This window comes from Glycine max, chromosome 8 (genome assembly GCF_000004515.6).
Source record: "Glycine max cultivar Williams 82 chromosome 8, Glycine_max_v4.0, whole genome shotgun sequence".
NCBI lineage: Eukaryota > Viridiplantae > Streptophyta > Magnoliopsida > Fabales > Fabaceae > Glycine > Glycine max.
In genome coordinates this window covers 5,183,723-5,199,025 of record NC_038244.2, presented here as the reverse complement: position 1 = coordinate 5,199,025, position 15,303 = coordinate 5,183,723, and the positions used below count along the sequence as shown (strand labels likewise).

Below are 15,303 nucleotides of genomic sequence, written 5' to 3'. Positions count from 1 at the left end.
ACAACAACTGGTCTCCACTAGTCCAGGTACATGAAAAAGTGCAAAGGAAGATTGAAAAGAAAACAAGCATGTGTAACAGAAGAAATTGAACAAGACAGATGTGAAAAAAGATCACTTATTGAAAGCAACAATAACAACAGGGAACTGAATGAAAATGGAGAGTGGAGATGAGTGATTATTTATGAATCCAAATCCAAGTGCTTAGGGGATGGGAAGGGTAATTGGTGGTGATGGTACTGGTAGCAGTGGCGGCAAGTCAGAGATGTCTATCTCTCTAGGCTGTATGACAGGTGGCACTACTGGCTGCAGCTCAGGTATCAATTCTGTCTGCAGGAGATTCCTTGCTGCGAATGCCATGTCCATATGCATGCTTGAGAACGAAATAGCAATCAACAAACCCAAAATCATCCAACTTTCACACTTAGAGGCCATGGCTATATAGCTTCTTCTCTAGATATTATTCCAATGACTACTGCATGCATGCATGCCCTTTTATATACAAATATTTCTAAGCTCATCATGTCATTCCCATTTCCCTCATTAAGCCTACACCATGTTAAGGTTTCAATAATTCAACATCCTAATTTATTACTTATTATGGTTAATTTACTAGTTGTACCTCTTTGCCAAATCCTACGCCAGGGAAGCCACCCCATACTAACTTATATCTATGTCAATATTGATAATTTAATTTGTCCGCTGCCTAGTGTGTTGGATCCCCGATTGGGCAAGGTTGGATTGACAAACACGTTAAAATCCACAATAATAAGTAATAAAATACTAGGTTTATTTTTTGTTATAATTAAAATAAAATTATATATGCACAGGTTTATTTTTGTTGTAATCATAAATATTAATTAGTAGATGATGGTTAGGATGACTTTAGTTAGTATGGGGTGGCTTCCCTGGCGTAGGGGAAATAATAAATTGGATTTAGTAAATTAATTAATTAACCATAATAAGTAATAAATTAGGGAGTTGAATTAGTGAAAGCTTAAGATGGTGTAGGCATGATGAGCTTAGAAATATTTGTATATAAAAGGGCATGCATGCATGCAGTAGTCATTGGAATAATATCTAGAGAAGAAGCTATATAGCCATGGCCTCTAAGTGTGAAAGTTGGATGATTTTGGGTTTGTTGATTGCTATTTCGTTCTCAAGCATGCATATGGACATGGCATTCGCAGCAAGGAATCTCCTCCCCCAGACAAACTTGTCAATTAATGACTTACCTATTGACTTGCCTGGCGGCCCTGACGTCTTCCCTCCACCAAATATTCTTCCCATCCCCTAAGCACTTGGATTTGGATACACAAATAAGGCTTTTTTACTAATCGGGCCTAAAAAAATTCAAAATTTCTCATTTGATGGTATATTTCAAAAAATTATCTAAAATGAAGTAAGTCGTTTGTTACCACTTCTGAAGTCGTAACACGTATTATAACTTTTTAATTTTTTTATTTTTTAACTGAAGTCGTAAAAATATTTACGACTTCATTGTAAATATAATTTTTTTACGACTTTAAAATTATATTTTTTTATAAAAAAAACCAAAGTCGTATTTTGTTTTATGACTTTAAAGTTGTAGAACGGTATTTTTCTTTTAATTTTTTTTGAGGTACACGACTTTGAAGTCGTAACCTCTCTTTTTTAAAAAAAAAATGTTGTTTTATTATTTGCAGCCTGTTTTTAACTTGTTAACCTTTTTTTTTAAATTTGTTTTTTTAATTTAATAATGTTTATGATTTTATTTTTTTTAAATAAAAAATTTTAAAAAAATATATTTAAATATATAAAAAATAATATTAAGTTGATTTTATAATGTTAAAAAAATAATATTTAAATATATTTTTTGCTATAGTTTCTATTTTATAATGTTATTTTATTTTTGTTTTCTGATTATTAACTTTTATTTGTTATATATTTTTTGTCTGACTTTGATAAATTCTTGTATGATTTTTTAAAGATTACAATGATATTTTTTTATATATATTTTAGTATCTTGATAACTTATATCTATGTCAATATTGATGATTTAATTTGTATTTTCTTAGAATTTTATTTTTTTCGGATAGGATTTATGTTGGAAGAATGTCTTTTGTAATAATTTTATAATATTATTTTATTTCTTCTTTCTGATTATTAGCATTAATTTGTTATAGTTTATTGTCTGATTTCCATAACTTATTTTATAATTCGTTAGTGATTACAATGATATTTCACTATTTTTTTCATTTTTAGCATCTCTATAATTTATATTTATGTAATTAATAATAATATATTATTTTAAATATTTTTCAATTATAATGATTTTTTTTTAATTTTAACACAATTATCTAGAAGAGATATGCTTGAAGCTTAGGTAATTCTCATCTAACAATACAATTATTAATTAATTCACGATAAATTCAACTTTTAACGGGCATCATAGTAAGGTTAAAGTGTGCCCGCTGCCTAGTGTGTTGCCTTCCGGATTGGGCAAGGTTGGATTGCCAAACACGTTAAAATCCACAATAATAAGTAATAAAATACTAGGTTTATTTTTGTTATAATTAAAATAAAATTATATATGCACAGGTTTATTTTTGTTGTAATTATAAATATTAATTACTTGATGGTAAATTAAACTTAGGATGACTTTAGTTAGTATGGGGTGGCTTCCCTAGCGTATAGGATTTGGCAAAGAGGTACAACCAGTAAATTAACCATAATAAGTAATAAATTAGGGTGTTGAATTATTGAAACCTTAACATGGTGTAGGCTTAATGAGGGAAATGGGAATGACATGATGAGCTTAGAAATATTTGTATATAAAAGGACATGCATGCATGCAGTAGTCATTGGAATAATATCGTCCCCTAAGCACTTGGATTTGGATACATAAATAATCACTCATCTCCACTCTCCATTTTCATTCAGTTCCTGTTGCTAGTGTTGCTTTCAATAAGTGATCTTTTTTCACATATGTCTTGTTCATTTTCTTCTGTTACACATGCTTGTTTTCTTTTCAATCTTCCTTTGCACTTTTTCATATACCTGGACTAGTGGAGACCAGTTGTTGTTATAATATATATGATCTATTCTATCATAGTTGTTTTTTTTTTCTCTTCTTCTCTTTCACATAATTATAAAATTATCCTCTATTATATATATCATAAATTATTTAACAAGTATAATAAAAATGATGATAAATTTATTAACTTTTATAATAGTTATTTTAAAAATTAGATCAACGGGTGTGTAACGTGTATATAAAAAAGAAAGATTAATCTATATCAATGTAATTTTGATAATTATTATACGTATATATAATTTTCAATTGAATAATATTTTCTCAAACTTTATCATTAGACTAAAAGTTCCTTTTACATCAATCACATATTCACCAATTTATATTAATCTAAAATTAGTTGATATCTAATTCATATATATTAAAATCAACTTAATATAAACATAATTATTAAAATTATATTAGTATAATTTATTTCATCTTCACACACATATATATATATAATAAATGATATGATAAAGAAATAAATCCATACAATAATATTGTATAAATTGTTATAAGAATTATTATACATTTATCATATCTCTTTTAAAAATCATATAATTAGAAAATATCTTTTAGTTATCCAGTCACTTGTTTTGTCAAATTTTATTTAAGAGATAAGATTTTATTCTTTTGTACACTTTTAAATTTTAAACTTGGGCAATGGCTTTTGGTAGTAAGAAAAACTAAGTGTCCAAGATTTTTTAATGTTTGATTTGAGTTCCTAAAATTAATAATTTTTTTTTCTCATTTTAGTTCCTAGTCTAAGAACTTCAGTGATAATACTAATAATTTTATTGAGACCATGTTATTGAGATTCATAATCGTATCCTTCTCTCTTTTCACTCAATTATTTTATAATCTTCTTGTTACGTAACATTTACGTTACGAAGTATTTCAATATGTCGTATCTTCGTATATGTGTGTGCGTTGATGTGTGATACAAAACGAACATCACATGGGTTGCGAAAAATTTATAGGATGCATGTCCAGAAACAAATAAATTATAAGTTTTTTCTCTCTATAAAATGAACTTTAATAGGCGTGTTTGGCTATTAGAACATCATGCGTTTGTTGGCGATTGAATCCAGATTCGACAATCACTTTGTGATTCATTAATAATAATGGTTCGATTACAAAACAGCACGCAACGAAACAAAACAAAAACATGTGATGATGTGAATCAATTTTGTTTTTTTAAGAAATACTTGTTTTTTTTTTTTTTTTACTTTTGACAACTTCTTCAAAGAAAAAGGTGGTTATTTCCACCCAAAAAAGATTAAGCAAACTTTCTTGATCATGGAATTTGTGTTTAAATTCCGAAAGTATGTTTCTGAAGCAAATGTCTAGGTACCCCAAGAATGTGTCTTTACTATGCCTTCTAGATCATGAATTTTTTTGTTTCCTTATGTTCAAATGTTGGGTATATCTCTGTCAAATGAATTTGCAATTTGCTTTTGGCGATTTTTGACATGGTTCTATGACATACGTATATGAAAGAAAATTTGGTTTCTTGGCCTTTTCTTTATTATGAACATTAAACATTTTACAAAGTGAATTGCACCTTGATTCGATATGTTTCTAGGCATTGTTTCTATTCAATTATCTAGATGAGTTGTTTTTATTTATACCTATGCAAAGTCCACATCCTAGGGGCTAGGGTTTAAGGGTGTACTTTGCAGCAGTAAAAAGGGAAGAGATGAATATAAGGATGCATTCAAGCATACCTTGCAGAAAAATGCTGTCATTTAATTTCTCCTATTTTCACTCCTTCCGAGCACACTATATGGATTATGAGCAGGGGAACAACTAATCTTTCTTTTCTTGTTTGGCTGTTGTCTGTTGAATCATTGTTGGAATCTATTAACTCTTGCTGGTTAAATGATATGATTTTAGTTTAGCCCTTTGACTAACCATAACATCTTTCTTCTGTATAGAAATTCCAACATCTATTTGTGTTATATTTCTGGTCGATAAAAACCAGACTTTGAGCCACAAGTCCTCCTGAACTATGCTATCAAGTGTTGGTATTAATATCTTGTGGTTCAGATTCTGGTCTGTGGTGTGGGATGCCCAATGGAAACAACCTTAAATAAAGTTCTTTCATGCTTTGTACATTTGAAATGCGTTTTCATCCAACATTTATTTGGGCTAAGGTCAGATATGTGTTCATCTGATCCTCATCTACACACCTTTTCTAATCAAGATTATAACAAAAACAAATGTCTTTTTTTTTTCGTCATATCATGTATTAAAATTTTCTTTCGCTGTAGTATATAAAATTCCAAATTTGTATATATTGGAACTGAAACTTGGTTCTAATTATTAATTTTAATTTTATATTTAATGTGTACATCCAAAAATATTTTAAATATGATTAAAAATATTATTTCAACAACCTAAGTGAAATATGCATGTATAATTATATATAAAATTTAATTAGAACTTACTGAAAATATAATTTTTTTACATTATATCATTAAATTATAGACTAATACATGATCAATTTATTTGAAATTTATAATAATTATTTTAAAATTTATGCTCGAGGTACTTTTTTTTATTAATTTACAGTATTTTGTTTTTTTTTTTACTAACTCTTAGTATAATAGTTAATTAAAATCAAATTAAGTTGTTTTTTACCAATAAGACTTTAGAGTATTTTTTCAAGTTTCATGTTTGGATCAATTATGAGATTATATAAAAATCAAACTTAAGTTTTTTTTTTTCATTTTATGATCTGGATGTTTATTATCAATTGAGATACATCATTAGGTATTAATAATAAGATGTTGTTAATCAATGTCCTCGAAATATTAAAATATTAGTTAAATAATTAAAAACATAAAAATGACAATAAATAGAGCAAGCAGTGGTTATCATTTTGCCTTAGTAGTATATTTTTACTTAATAGCAGTGTGGCTTAGCCTAACTATTGCCAAAACTTTGACCTTTTTGAATGGCAACCCAAACCCATCAAAGGAAAGGTAAGGTAAGAATAACAATTTTGATTTCATCCTTATCCCCTCGTGGCTAGAAAAAATAAAAATCTATTGAGGCAATTTTCACAGCCTCATGTTCCATCCCCTTCACTTCACATTCACAGCACACATCCTTCTTCTTCAACAACACACATATCCATTCTCTCTCATGGCTTCTTCTTCCATTTCCGCACCAACGCTCACCTTCCCGACGCAGAAGCTTGCCGTTCCGTTCCCCGCGCCCCGGACGCCCTCGCTCCTCCCGTTCCCATCGCAACCCCCCTGCCGCTGCCTCGCCTCTGCCTCCTCCGACGACCGCTGTTCCGGCGCCAAACGCAGCGGCTGGGACTCCGTGCTGCACCAGTTCTCCGAGGTCGCCAAGCGAGTCGATTCCTACTGGAAGTCCCTCGGGAACGCCGCCGCTGACGATCGCGTCCGCGTCGTCGGTGGCGACGAGGATTGGGATTGGGATCGCTGGCGCCGGCATTTCGAGGAAATCGACGAGCAAGAGCGCCTCCTCTCGATTTTCAAGGTACACGGATTTCAATTTGCGTCTTCTCGCGTGCTTTTACCGATGTTTTTGTGAAATTCTGAATCGATGTCATTGCGTTTCTTTATTCGTCGAAAAAAGAATTCAATTTATTAGTGTTTCTGAGGAGTTTTCATATGTGGAACTCTTGCATGTTATACTTATGACACTGTTTCGCTTAAAATAGGAAAGAGTGTGTTTCTCCTATGCTTTGATATTTCTTTTAATTAATGAATGGAAATCGTTAGTATGCTCGATTTCAGTTAACAGTTAATAGTTTTGAAGGAGTTTTTGTCAAAGTTTAATGGCAATTGACAAGTTCTTAATGTTACATGAAGAAAACTATTGTTGATGCTATCAAACTTACTTTGCATGTCCATGGTAAATTTTATGCCACGCTTTAAGTAGGATTTCTTTGAACGTTTATGTAAGTAAAATCATTGGCTGACCTTTTAGTTTAGTGAGAATTAATTACTGACATTATTTTGTGCTTGACAGTCTCAGTTAAGCCGTGCCGTGTATTTGGAGAATTATGAAGATGCTGCCAGGCTTAAGGTTGCATTTGCAGCTACAGCTAACAACGACAGTGTTGGAAGAGTGATGTCTTATCTCAATGTAGGAATTTTGACTACTCGATGCTTCTCTGATAACCAAAGCTTTTTTATACTGGCCACCAAATTTCCTGCTCTCTTTTTCACAATCCCATTCCTATATACATTTTTAATCTATATGTACATTTTCCTAACTTTCAGAGAGCCATAAAAGAGGAGCGGTATGGTGATGCAGCTTTCTTAAGAGATAAAGCTGGCGCTGGACTTGTGAGTTCTGATAGAATTTGTTTAATGCAACTTGCGTGAATATCTTTGCATTGTGGTGGAATAGAATGCCAGATGCAATGTCAAAGGGTAACCCTAGTAATACTTGAAGCCTGCTTAAATCGCTGTTACTTAGTTGAAAATTTGTTTGCACCATCAAGATACGACTTTCCTCACTACTTTATTCATCATTAAGAGCTGTTTTTTGATTGAATTTACTCTTAGAGCTTGCAATTGGCTGTGGAATCTAATGACAGTCATATTAGAAGATAGAAAATAAAAATAGATTTATGAGCATGTTGGGTTTGCTTATTATTGTGTTTTTAGATTTTAGGGTGCATTTTTTTATTACTTTGGTTTAGTTATGATTCTAATTCATTTGCATTTGAGTTGGCAGATTGTATACTTTATTTATTTATTTTTCAAATGGATTAATGCCTTGATGTGTCATTTTAGTATTTTATGCCCTGCCAATAAATTGCACTGCTTTTATTTTAACATCTGATTTTGGCTCGTAATTTTATTATTTTATCTCTTGACTTATCAACATTCAATAAAAATTCTTTAAAATGGACATGTAATGGCTCTTGCAGGTGGGTTGGTGGTCTGGTATTTCAGAAGGTGTAAATGATCCACATGGTCTAATTATTCGCATAACTCCTGAGCATGGAAGATATGTGGCGAGGAGTTATAGTCCAAGGTAATTTCTTTATGCTGAGTATAGGAAGTGTGGTAGGCTCTTTGCCTCTTTCATGAATTGTAAATAGAAAGCTTATTTTGGCAAAGGACTAAAGGAGATGCTCCACCTCTTTTGCATTGTACTATTGAGGAATGGCTTGTCTGAATGTGTGTAAAATATTTGTGTTTAGAGTTCCTCCATCTTTTTTTAAGAATAAGTTATTTATTTTGTGATTGCCAATCATTTCAAATTATACCCAAGTAACCCAACGTGAAACTTTTAGGAACCGTGTGATCTTTTTTTAGGGCATGACCAAAGCCTCAAAACGCTTCATAATTCATAAATGTCTATTGCAGCAGCATACAAACTCAAATAACTTTGGGCTAATCAGTCTTAGCTTATGTGCTTATATTCTTAAAGTCCTAGTTCTTTTATGCTTAACCTATTTCTGCCTCAACCTAGTTAGATTTCTGGTTACTAGTTAGATTTCTGCCTCAACCTATTTTTTCCCCTTGCTGTGGTAGGTGGCTTATATATATATGCATTCGAGATGGTGTGAAATTGCATTAGCCAACTGCTCCCCAGTCAGATTAATGTATCATAGTCAATCAGCTATGCATATTTTGTCTAATTCAGCAATGGGCATATTCAAATATATTGTCATTTTCTTGGGGAGAAAATTGATAGAGATATGGCCTAAGTAGTTCTTATATAGCTTGCATAGTCCAGTCCTCACCTTACAAGCCAGTTTTGTGGGGTTGAGTTAGGCCTTAACCCCAAATCCTAAAATGGTATCTGAGTCTATTTTAGATCCATTGTTGGGCCATCTGCATTGCCATGCTCTAGTTTAGGCCCGTAGTCTTGGGCTTGAGTGGGTGTGTTGGAAAGTTAGGTGACTTAGGTCTTAAGCCCAAATTCTAAAATGGTATCAGAGTTTATCCTAGATACATTGGGGTCAAATTTGAAACAATTATTATTATTATTATTATTATTATTATGGGGAATCTTAGTGGTGAATTGTTTGAATCTGGTTGTTATATGCTCAGATTGTCATTAGACAAAGCTGTCTATTCTCATTCTCTGTATAGGTTTAAGGGTACAAGTATTTTCAGTGCCATCTGTTTTCTTCGCATGTAATCTTTCTTATGGAATTAATTAAATTATTTGCTTGCCTTGGAAACAACTTCCCACTTTTTGACGTGTTTCAAGGAATTTCTGCACATTAGATATTTTAGGTGAGCCTGCCACTACCTTGTGTGATTTCTGGTGTTGACCCTTTTACCTTATTTTTCTAGGCAACTTGCAACTTCTGCTGCTGGCATTCCTCTTTTTGAATTTTTTCTTACAATGGATAAAAAAGGTGAATTCAAGTCACAGGTACCTCTTCTTGGCTGAACCCATAATTTCTTACTTCTGCTGGGCAGCAATCTTCTCTTAAATTTGAGCTAAATTACATGTTTTCATAGACAAAAGTCAAAAAACTTATTGTACTGAATCTGGAATTCTGGATTCTTTTCCCCCATTCAAAATTGAAATCTGAATATATGGGTGTGCTAAGGATCATCTTCTATGTTTACTATCACAAGTATTCTGCTAATTATTTTGTTTAAAAAACCCATGCATGATGATGGAGGAGGAACTGCAATTACATAGTTGAATGAAGCATATTGCTTGTTAAATGCTCTCCATTTCAGTAATTAAAAACTGGCAGTTAAATAAGTAATTGTTTGTCTTCCATACTAATAATTACCAACCATATAAATGGTTCTCCATATATGCAACCCTTGAACTTTTCTCTCATTATTATTTTATAAAAATTTAAAATACAGTAATTTACTTAAAAAAAAACCATAATGAATTGTTTTTAAAATTGTAACAAAAATACCTTAAATTTTTCTCTATCATTTAAAATTAATAATAATATAGGTCAAGCATGTATAATTCATGGCATGTAATTTTATATCATCATTGATGTTTAAAATCATCTAAAATTGGATTATTGTATAAATAAGATTAATATATTTTAGTTGATAAAAAAATTTCAGGAGATATGAAGGTTTAAAGGTTTAGTTGGTAGTTATTAAGAGAGAATAATTTATGAGGACAGTTATTATCTGGAGAAAGATAGTTATTAATTTGATTATTAAATTTTTAATTACTTAAATTGACATGGTCCCTGAAGTTGAGTAAGAAGAAATAAAGATGGTTTGTTTTCTCCAATTAAAGTATGAAGGGTGCCAACCTACACTTGAAGGTGAGTAGTAATATGTCTGCACGCACACACATACACACCACATTTTAAAGTTATAGTCCAATAGCCTTTGTATTGTTGACTATCAACTATAATAATTATATTTCAAAAAAAAAATATATAACAATAATACATAACTCGGTCATAATCTATTGTCCAATAGCAATACTGCAATATGATGTTCTTTTATTTTTCAGGCTGTGTACTTAAAGCAAAGAGGGGCCTTCCATGGACCCCCAACAACCTCCTCTAAAACATTGGATGCTGCTGGGAGACTGAGTTCAGTGGAGTCTACTGAAGACAAAAGTGAGCTGTTTGTTGTGAGTACTGAAGATCCAGAAAATGGTAATGATAGGAATGATGGCTCTGATCCTGCTGAGGGAATGCCTGGATTTCAGAATGTCTTGAAAGATATGATTCCTGGGGTAAAGGTGAAGGTATTCAAGGTGATAACTCCAGAGAAAGTAGACAAGGATCTATCTAATGTGATTGAGAAGATAATTGAGGACGAAGACGGAGACGAAGACGAAGATGAAGAGATGGAAAATGATGCAGAAAGTCTAGAACTGGAAGAGATTAAGTCTGAGACTGACCAGGAGGGAGATGATGAGATTGAAATAAATGCTGGTCTGGGAACTTTTGAACGTGAAGACCAGAATGAGTTTGCTGTCAAAATTGCCATTGGTGGTCTTGTTCAGAAACTTTCTGGTAATCTATCCTCTAGAGATTTGCTTCGAGTCCCTGCTATGCTGGAGATGAAGGGGCGTGGTTCATTTTCCTTTACTGTTGAAAAAGAAGTCAATCAGCAGGTTGGTCTTGACAAAGGAAAATCTTCATCTGATAAATCAACTAAGTTTCAAGGTCGACGCAGAGTTGATCATGTTATTTTTGACCTTGCAAAATTCATTGGCAGGGGAAAGATACCCTCAAAGGTAGGTCTAAGTAGTTGAATATATATTGCAAAATTAAATATCCTTGTTTAATCTATCCATGAGTTACTTAGACTATAGTGCTTTGCTTCAATCTTTTAGGTGCTGAAAGAAGTGGGAGAATTGATAAATCTCACTCTAAGTCAGGCTCAGAGCCATCACCAATTATCTGGCTCAACAATTTTCAATCGCATCGAAATACCAGCTTCGTTTGATCCTTTAAATGGTGATTTTTTAAAGAATTTGTCAATTTGATTATTATGAGGTGCTGAATATTGACTGCTGAATGTAGGATGTTTTTAATCTGTAGTGCAGTGTAAACCAAGTAACATATTTTCATTTTCATCAGGTCTATACATTGGTGCACATGGGCTTTACTCCTCTGAAGTTATTCATCTAAGACGTAGATTTGGTCAGTGGCAAGAGGACAATGGGGCTAAGGAGCCTTCAAATATTGAGTTTTATGAGTATGTAGAAGCTTTGAAGCTAACTGGGGATCCTTATGTACCAGCTGGCCAGGTAATATTGTAAACTTTATTTAAACCATGATTCGTTTCTTCATCTCCATCTTTTATTACATGTGAGGATGTTGTTGGTGTTGAGAAATATGCTGCGAGCTTGAAGCAATAGTTTATCTACCTTCGTTATGAGTAATTGCAGGATACCTTATATATATACACACACTAAGAATAATTAATACTATTTGAATAAATTTGAAGGTCATAAATGATTATTTAAAGTCAACTCTAACTATGACATAAGCTAAATATTATTTAATTTTTTCTTTCTCAAATGAAATAGTATTGATAATTTGATTGATAAATATATGGAAACCAGTGTATATAAGTTGAAGTTAAAAACACTGAGAAGACCTGTACCCACACTGTAAATTGATGACTTGGGTCATCCTTGTGTAGTAGAAAGATGAGTTCAAATAGCTTTGCTATCAATTATGTAGAGATCTCGACTCTAGAGAGACCTTTTTTTGCCTTCAAATGTTTTGTTCATGTTTTCCTGCCTTTAATGTGTTGTTAAGCTTGAAACAACCCTTGGACAGAATATACAAGATGAAAATGGAACTCCTGTATGTTTACTCAGAAATAGTGTTCCAACTTAAGTACAGTCATAACATACTTAGAACCAAAATAATGTTTTCGGAACATGGGGTAGCAAGCCTTGTAGCATGTTGGATGCCATGATTGATTAACTATTTTGAATGGTTCTATGCATTGTGTTAGCATGTATATCTGGCTATAAGTGCCATCCCATACATAATTTGAGGGTATTCTATGACATGGATTTACTAGGTATGTCTGCTATACATGAATACATGTGTTCTTCTGTGCACAACCATTTTTAACTGTCTTATTTAATAGTTAAATGGATCAAACTTTGGAAACTAAGATTATTGTATTTTTATTTTGAATAATTTTTTTCTTTGGGAAACTTATATCAATATATTATTGTCTTCGTTTAACATAAAGCAAGATATTTCTTGTATTTTTTTCTGCAATGAACTTGTGTTCTCTTTCTGCTACTAAGTTTCTCATCATGCAGTCTGTATCATAGATCTCATTGTTTATGTTCCTTGACCTTAGGTGGCATTTCGTGCAAAAATTGGAAAGAGGTATCAATTGCCTCATAAAGGGATAATACCTGAAGAGTTTGGCGTGGTATGGAATTTTTCTTGAGGGTCTTAACTCAGTCTCATTGCTCTCTATTCCTCGCCTCCCCCAAATCTTTAGTAAATTGGTGTTAATTCACTATAAAGAAGAGATTATTATTTTTTCTTTATTCTACTCTGATATTGTTGCAATTTCAGATTGCTCGCTATAAAGGTGAAGGGAGGCTGGCTGAGCCAGGGTTTCAGAATGCCCGATGGGTTGATGGTGAGCTTGTGATTCTTGATGGGAAGGTTAGTATTGTTCAATCTTGCCCACTTATTTAATCCTTTTGCTGTTGTAATTTTAACTTGAAATTATCTTTCTTTCTTTCATGCAAATGTTTCTGATTGCAACATGCCTTTGTTGATTCTTGCAGCACCTAAAAGCAGGGCCGGTTGTTGGATTTGTGTATTGGGCCCCTGGGTATCATTTTTTGGTCTTCTTCAATCGGCTTAGGCTTCAACAGTAGGGTTTTGTTCATAATATCAGAGACTTGTAAATTCTTTCTTCAGATTCTCAGCGTAAGTTCTCATTAAAGATCCATGTGGCGTGGAAGTAGTAACTGATGAAATTTGTCTGCTGCATAATTTTTTTTTCCTTGCCAGCTAGAAAATCATATTGTTAGTATGGTCAGTGAGTAAATGTGAAACAAAATACTTGTATTTATAGTAGAATAAAGTTGACCCGAAATTTGGTCTACCCTATTTATTATCGAGCCCAGGTTTAGGTTTTTAAGAAGGCCTATTAGCCTAACATGCCAGTCTATTTATAACTTATAATTTTTTACAATTTATGTAATATATAACGATGCAAGAATTTTGTTTATGGCTTGGGTTTAATTTGTAAAACCATAATAATCAACTATAATACCCAAGTCCTTATTGCATCATGTTTCAGCTGTACTGCTATGAATAGAAAGTAACTTAGCCTATAAAAATAATCAGTAAGTATTTACTCATTTTTAATACGAATCTTTAAGTTTGGCAAAAGAAACCATCAAAGATCTATTTATAAAAATGGAAATTCTTGTTTCAAATTTCAATTGCTGGGTTGCTAAATGCTAAGTTTTTTTTCCCTGTATCTTTTTGTCATGAAGTGTATGGGTGATTCTAAATATTTAAAATGGTAAAGGTTTCATGTTGCAAGCTTCTTTAATATGTGATTGAAGATTTTTCAATTTTCAATAGGTTCTAGGTTTTGTTGAATGCTAAATTGTGCTTCAATGGAAGATATCACCAATCAATACAGGGTTTCCATTTGAGGTATCCAGTGTCTAACTTTAACTACATATAGCTGCTTCATGGTTCTTTCAGTGAACATCAATTTTCTCTGATTGTTGATTTTCTTGTTTCTCTCTCTCCGATTCTGATGTACAGCTTTAAAAGATCTTCACTACTAGCTTTCTGCCGAGTAGCATAGGTTGAGCATTTGGCTGCTTGTCTAGAACTCAAATGACCGAGGTATCTTAAGCTTGGTAGCTGTAGCTTGACTAACTATAGATTGAAGAGGGATTCATAATATCAGCACTAAAGCACAATGTACTAGTCTCTTCATTCGACATTTTATGGAGGTGTAGTGTTCAGGGTATCTTCATCAACTTTGTACATTGTTCCTAATTTATAAGAAAAATTCCCATGTATCATAAAATTCATGATATCATCGTTCTTTCTGTTATGATGAAATTTTCATCACAATTGTCTTCTTACTTTGGATAGTATTTAGAGGTCTTTAGTATTAGCTTCCTCATTAACTCTATACAGTCAACAATTGAATCTCCCCCCAAAGTGTCAAGCCAAAATTTTGAATACAGATTTGATTTGATGACACCCGCAGTTGCCTTTTTTCAACCCCTGCATGACATACGGATGAGCTTGGGACTTGGGAGGAGTATGGCCAGCAAGTTCATCCCTTGACACATAATTAAACTTTCTTCGGGAAAGAGAAAATCTTGTGGGAATGAAAATTGGGGGAAAGTTCTTGTTTGGAAAACTGAAGATGTTGAGGAAAAGAAAATGAGGATAAGTTTGGCCTTTAATTATCATAAAATTAGTCTACATATTTAAAAAAGGGAGAAATACAAAACATAAGTGTACGGTTAATGCACTTACTGAAATTGAACCATAATAAATTTTAAGACACGCCTGAGATTCAACACTTACCGCAACAAATTGGTGGATCGAATTGTTTGTAAAAACATAGGTCCGATTAATGGATTTATCGGTGAATAAGAAAAAACATCCAAATGTGTAAACAAATTGACATCTAAACACGGATTAATTATGATTACCATTGTCACTTTTTTCAATAATGTAAAATAATTTGAAAATGTAAATGACCACAAGAATCATGTGGGAAACGGTCTAAGCTTGATTCTATTTTCCAAATCAAAGGCATCAACTTGAC

At 32.4% G+C, this 15,303-nt stretch overlaps 1 protein-coding gene across 2 annotated transcripts; it reads left to right on the top strand.

Annotated features, from left to right (window-relative positions):
• The first annotated feature begins 3,694 nt into the window (after nt 1-3,694).
• On the top strand, nt 3,695-14,547 carry LOC100787668 (protein EXECUTER 1, chloroplastic). Of its 2 annotated transcripts, XR_415405.4 has the most exons (13): nt 3,696-6,565; nt 7,061-7,177; nt 7,315-7,380; nt 7,971-8,077; nt 9,352-9,433; nt 10,505-11,239; nt 11,339-11,462; nt 11,586-11,755; nt 12,835-12,909; nt 13,059-13,151; nt 13,277-13,421; nt 14,088-14,162; nt 14,277-14,547. XR_415405.4 is itself a non-coding variant. In XM_003532554.5 (11 exons), exons 1-11 carry the CDS (start codon nt 6,128-6,130, stop codon nt 13,367-13,369), a joined length of 2,100 nt encoding a protein of 699 aa, XP_003532602.2. In that variant the 5' UTR covers nt 3,695-6,127; the 3' UTR covers nt 13,370-13,590. The 2 variants fall into 2 exon arrangements, 1 of the variants encoding a protein (XP_003532602.2); XM_003532554.5 differs by lacking the exons at nt 14,088-14,162; nt 14,277-14,547 and having other exon boundaries at nt 3,695-6,565; nt 13,277-13,590.
• The last annotated feature ends 756 nt before the right edge of the window (nt 14,548-15,303 follow it).

Excerpts from the sequence above, each read along its gene's own strand:
- LOC100787668 (XM_003532554.5), top strand. The coding sequence starts at position 6,128 with ATGTTCCATCCCCTTCACTTCACATTCACAGCACACATCCTTCTTCTT. Across the intron at positions 9,434-10,504 it reads AAGGTGAATTCAAGTCACAG|GCTGTGTACTTAAAGCAAAG; the intron begins GTACCTCTTCTT and ends TTTATTTTTCAG. Across the intron at positions 11,463-11,585 it reads TTCGTTTGATCCTTTAAATG|GTCTATACATTGGTGCACAT; the intron begins GTGATTTTTTAA and ends CATTTTCATCAG.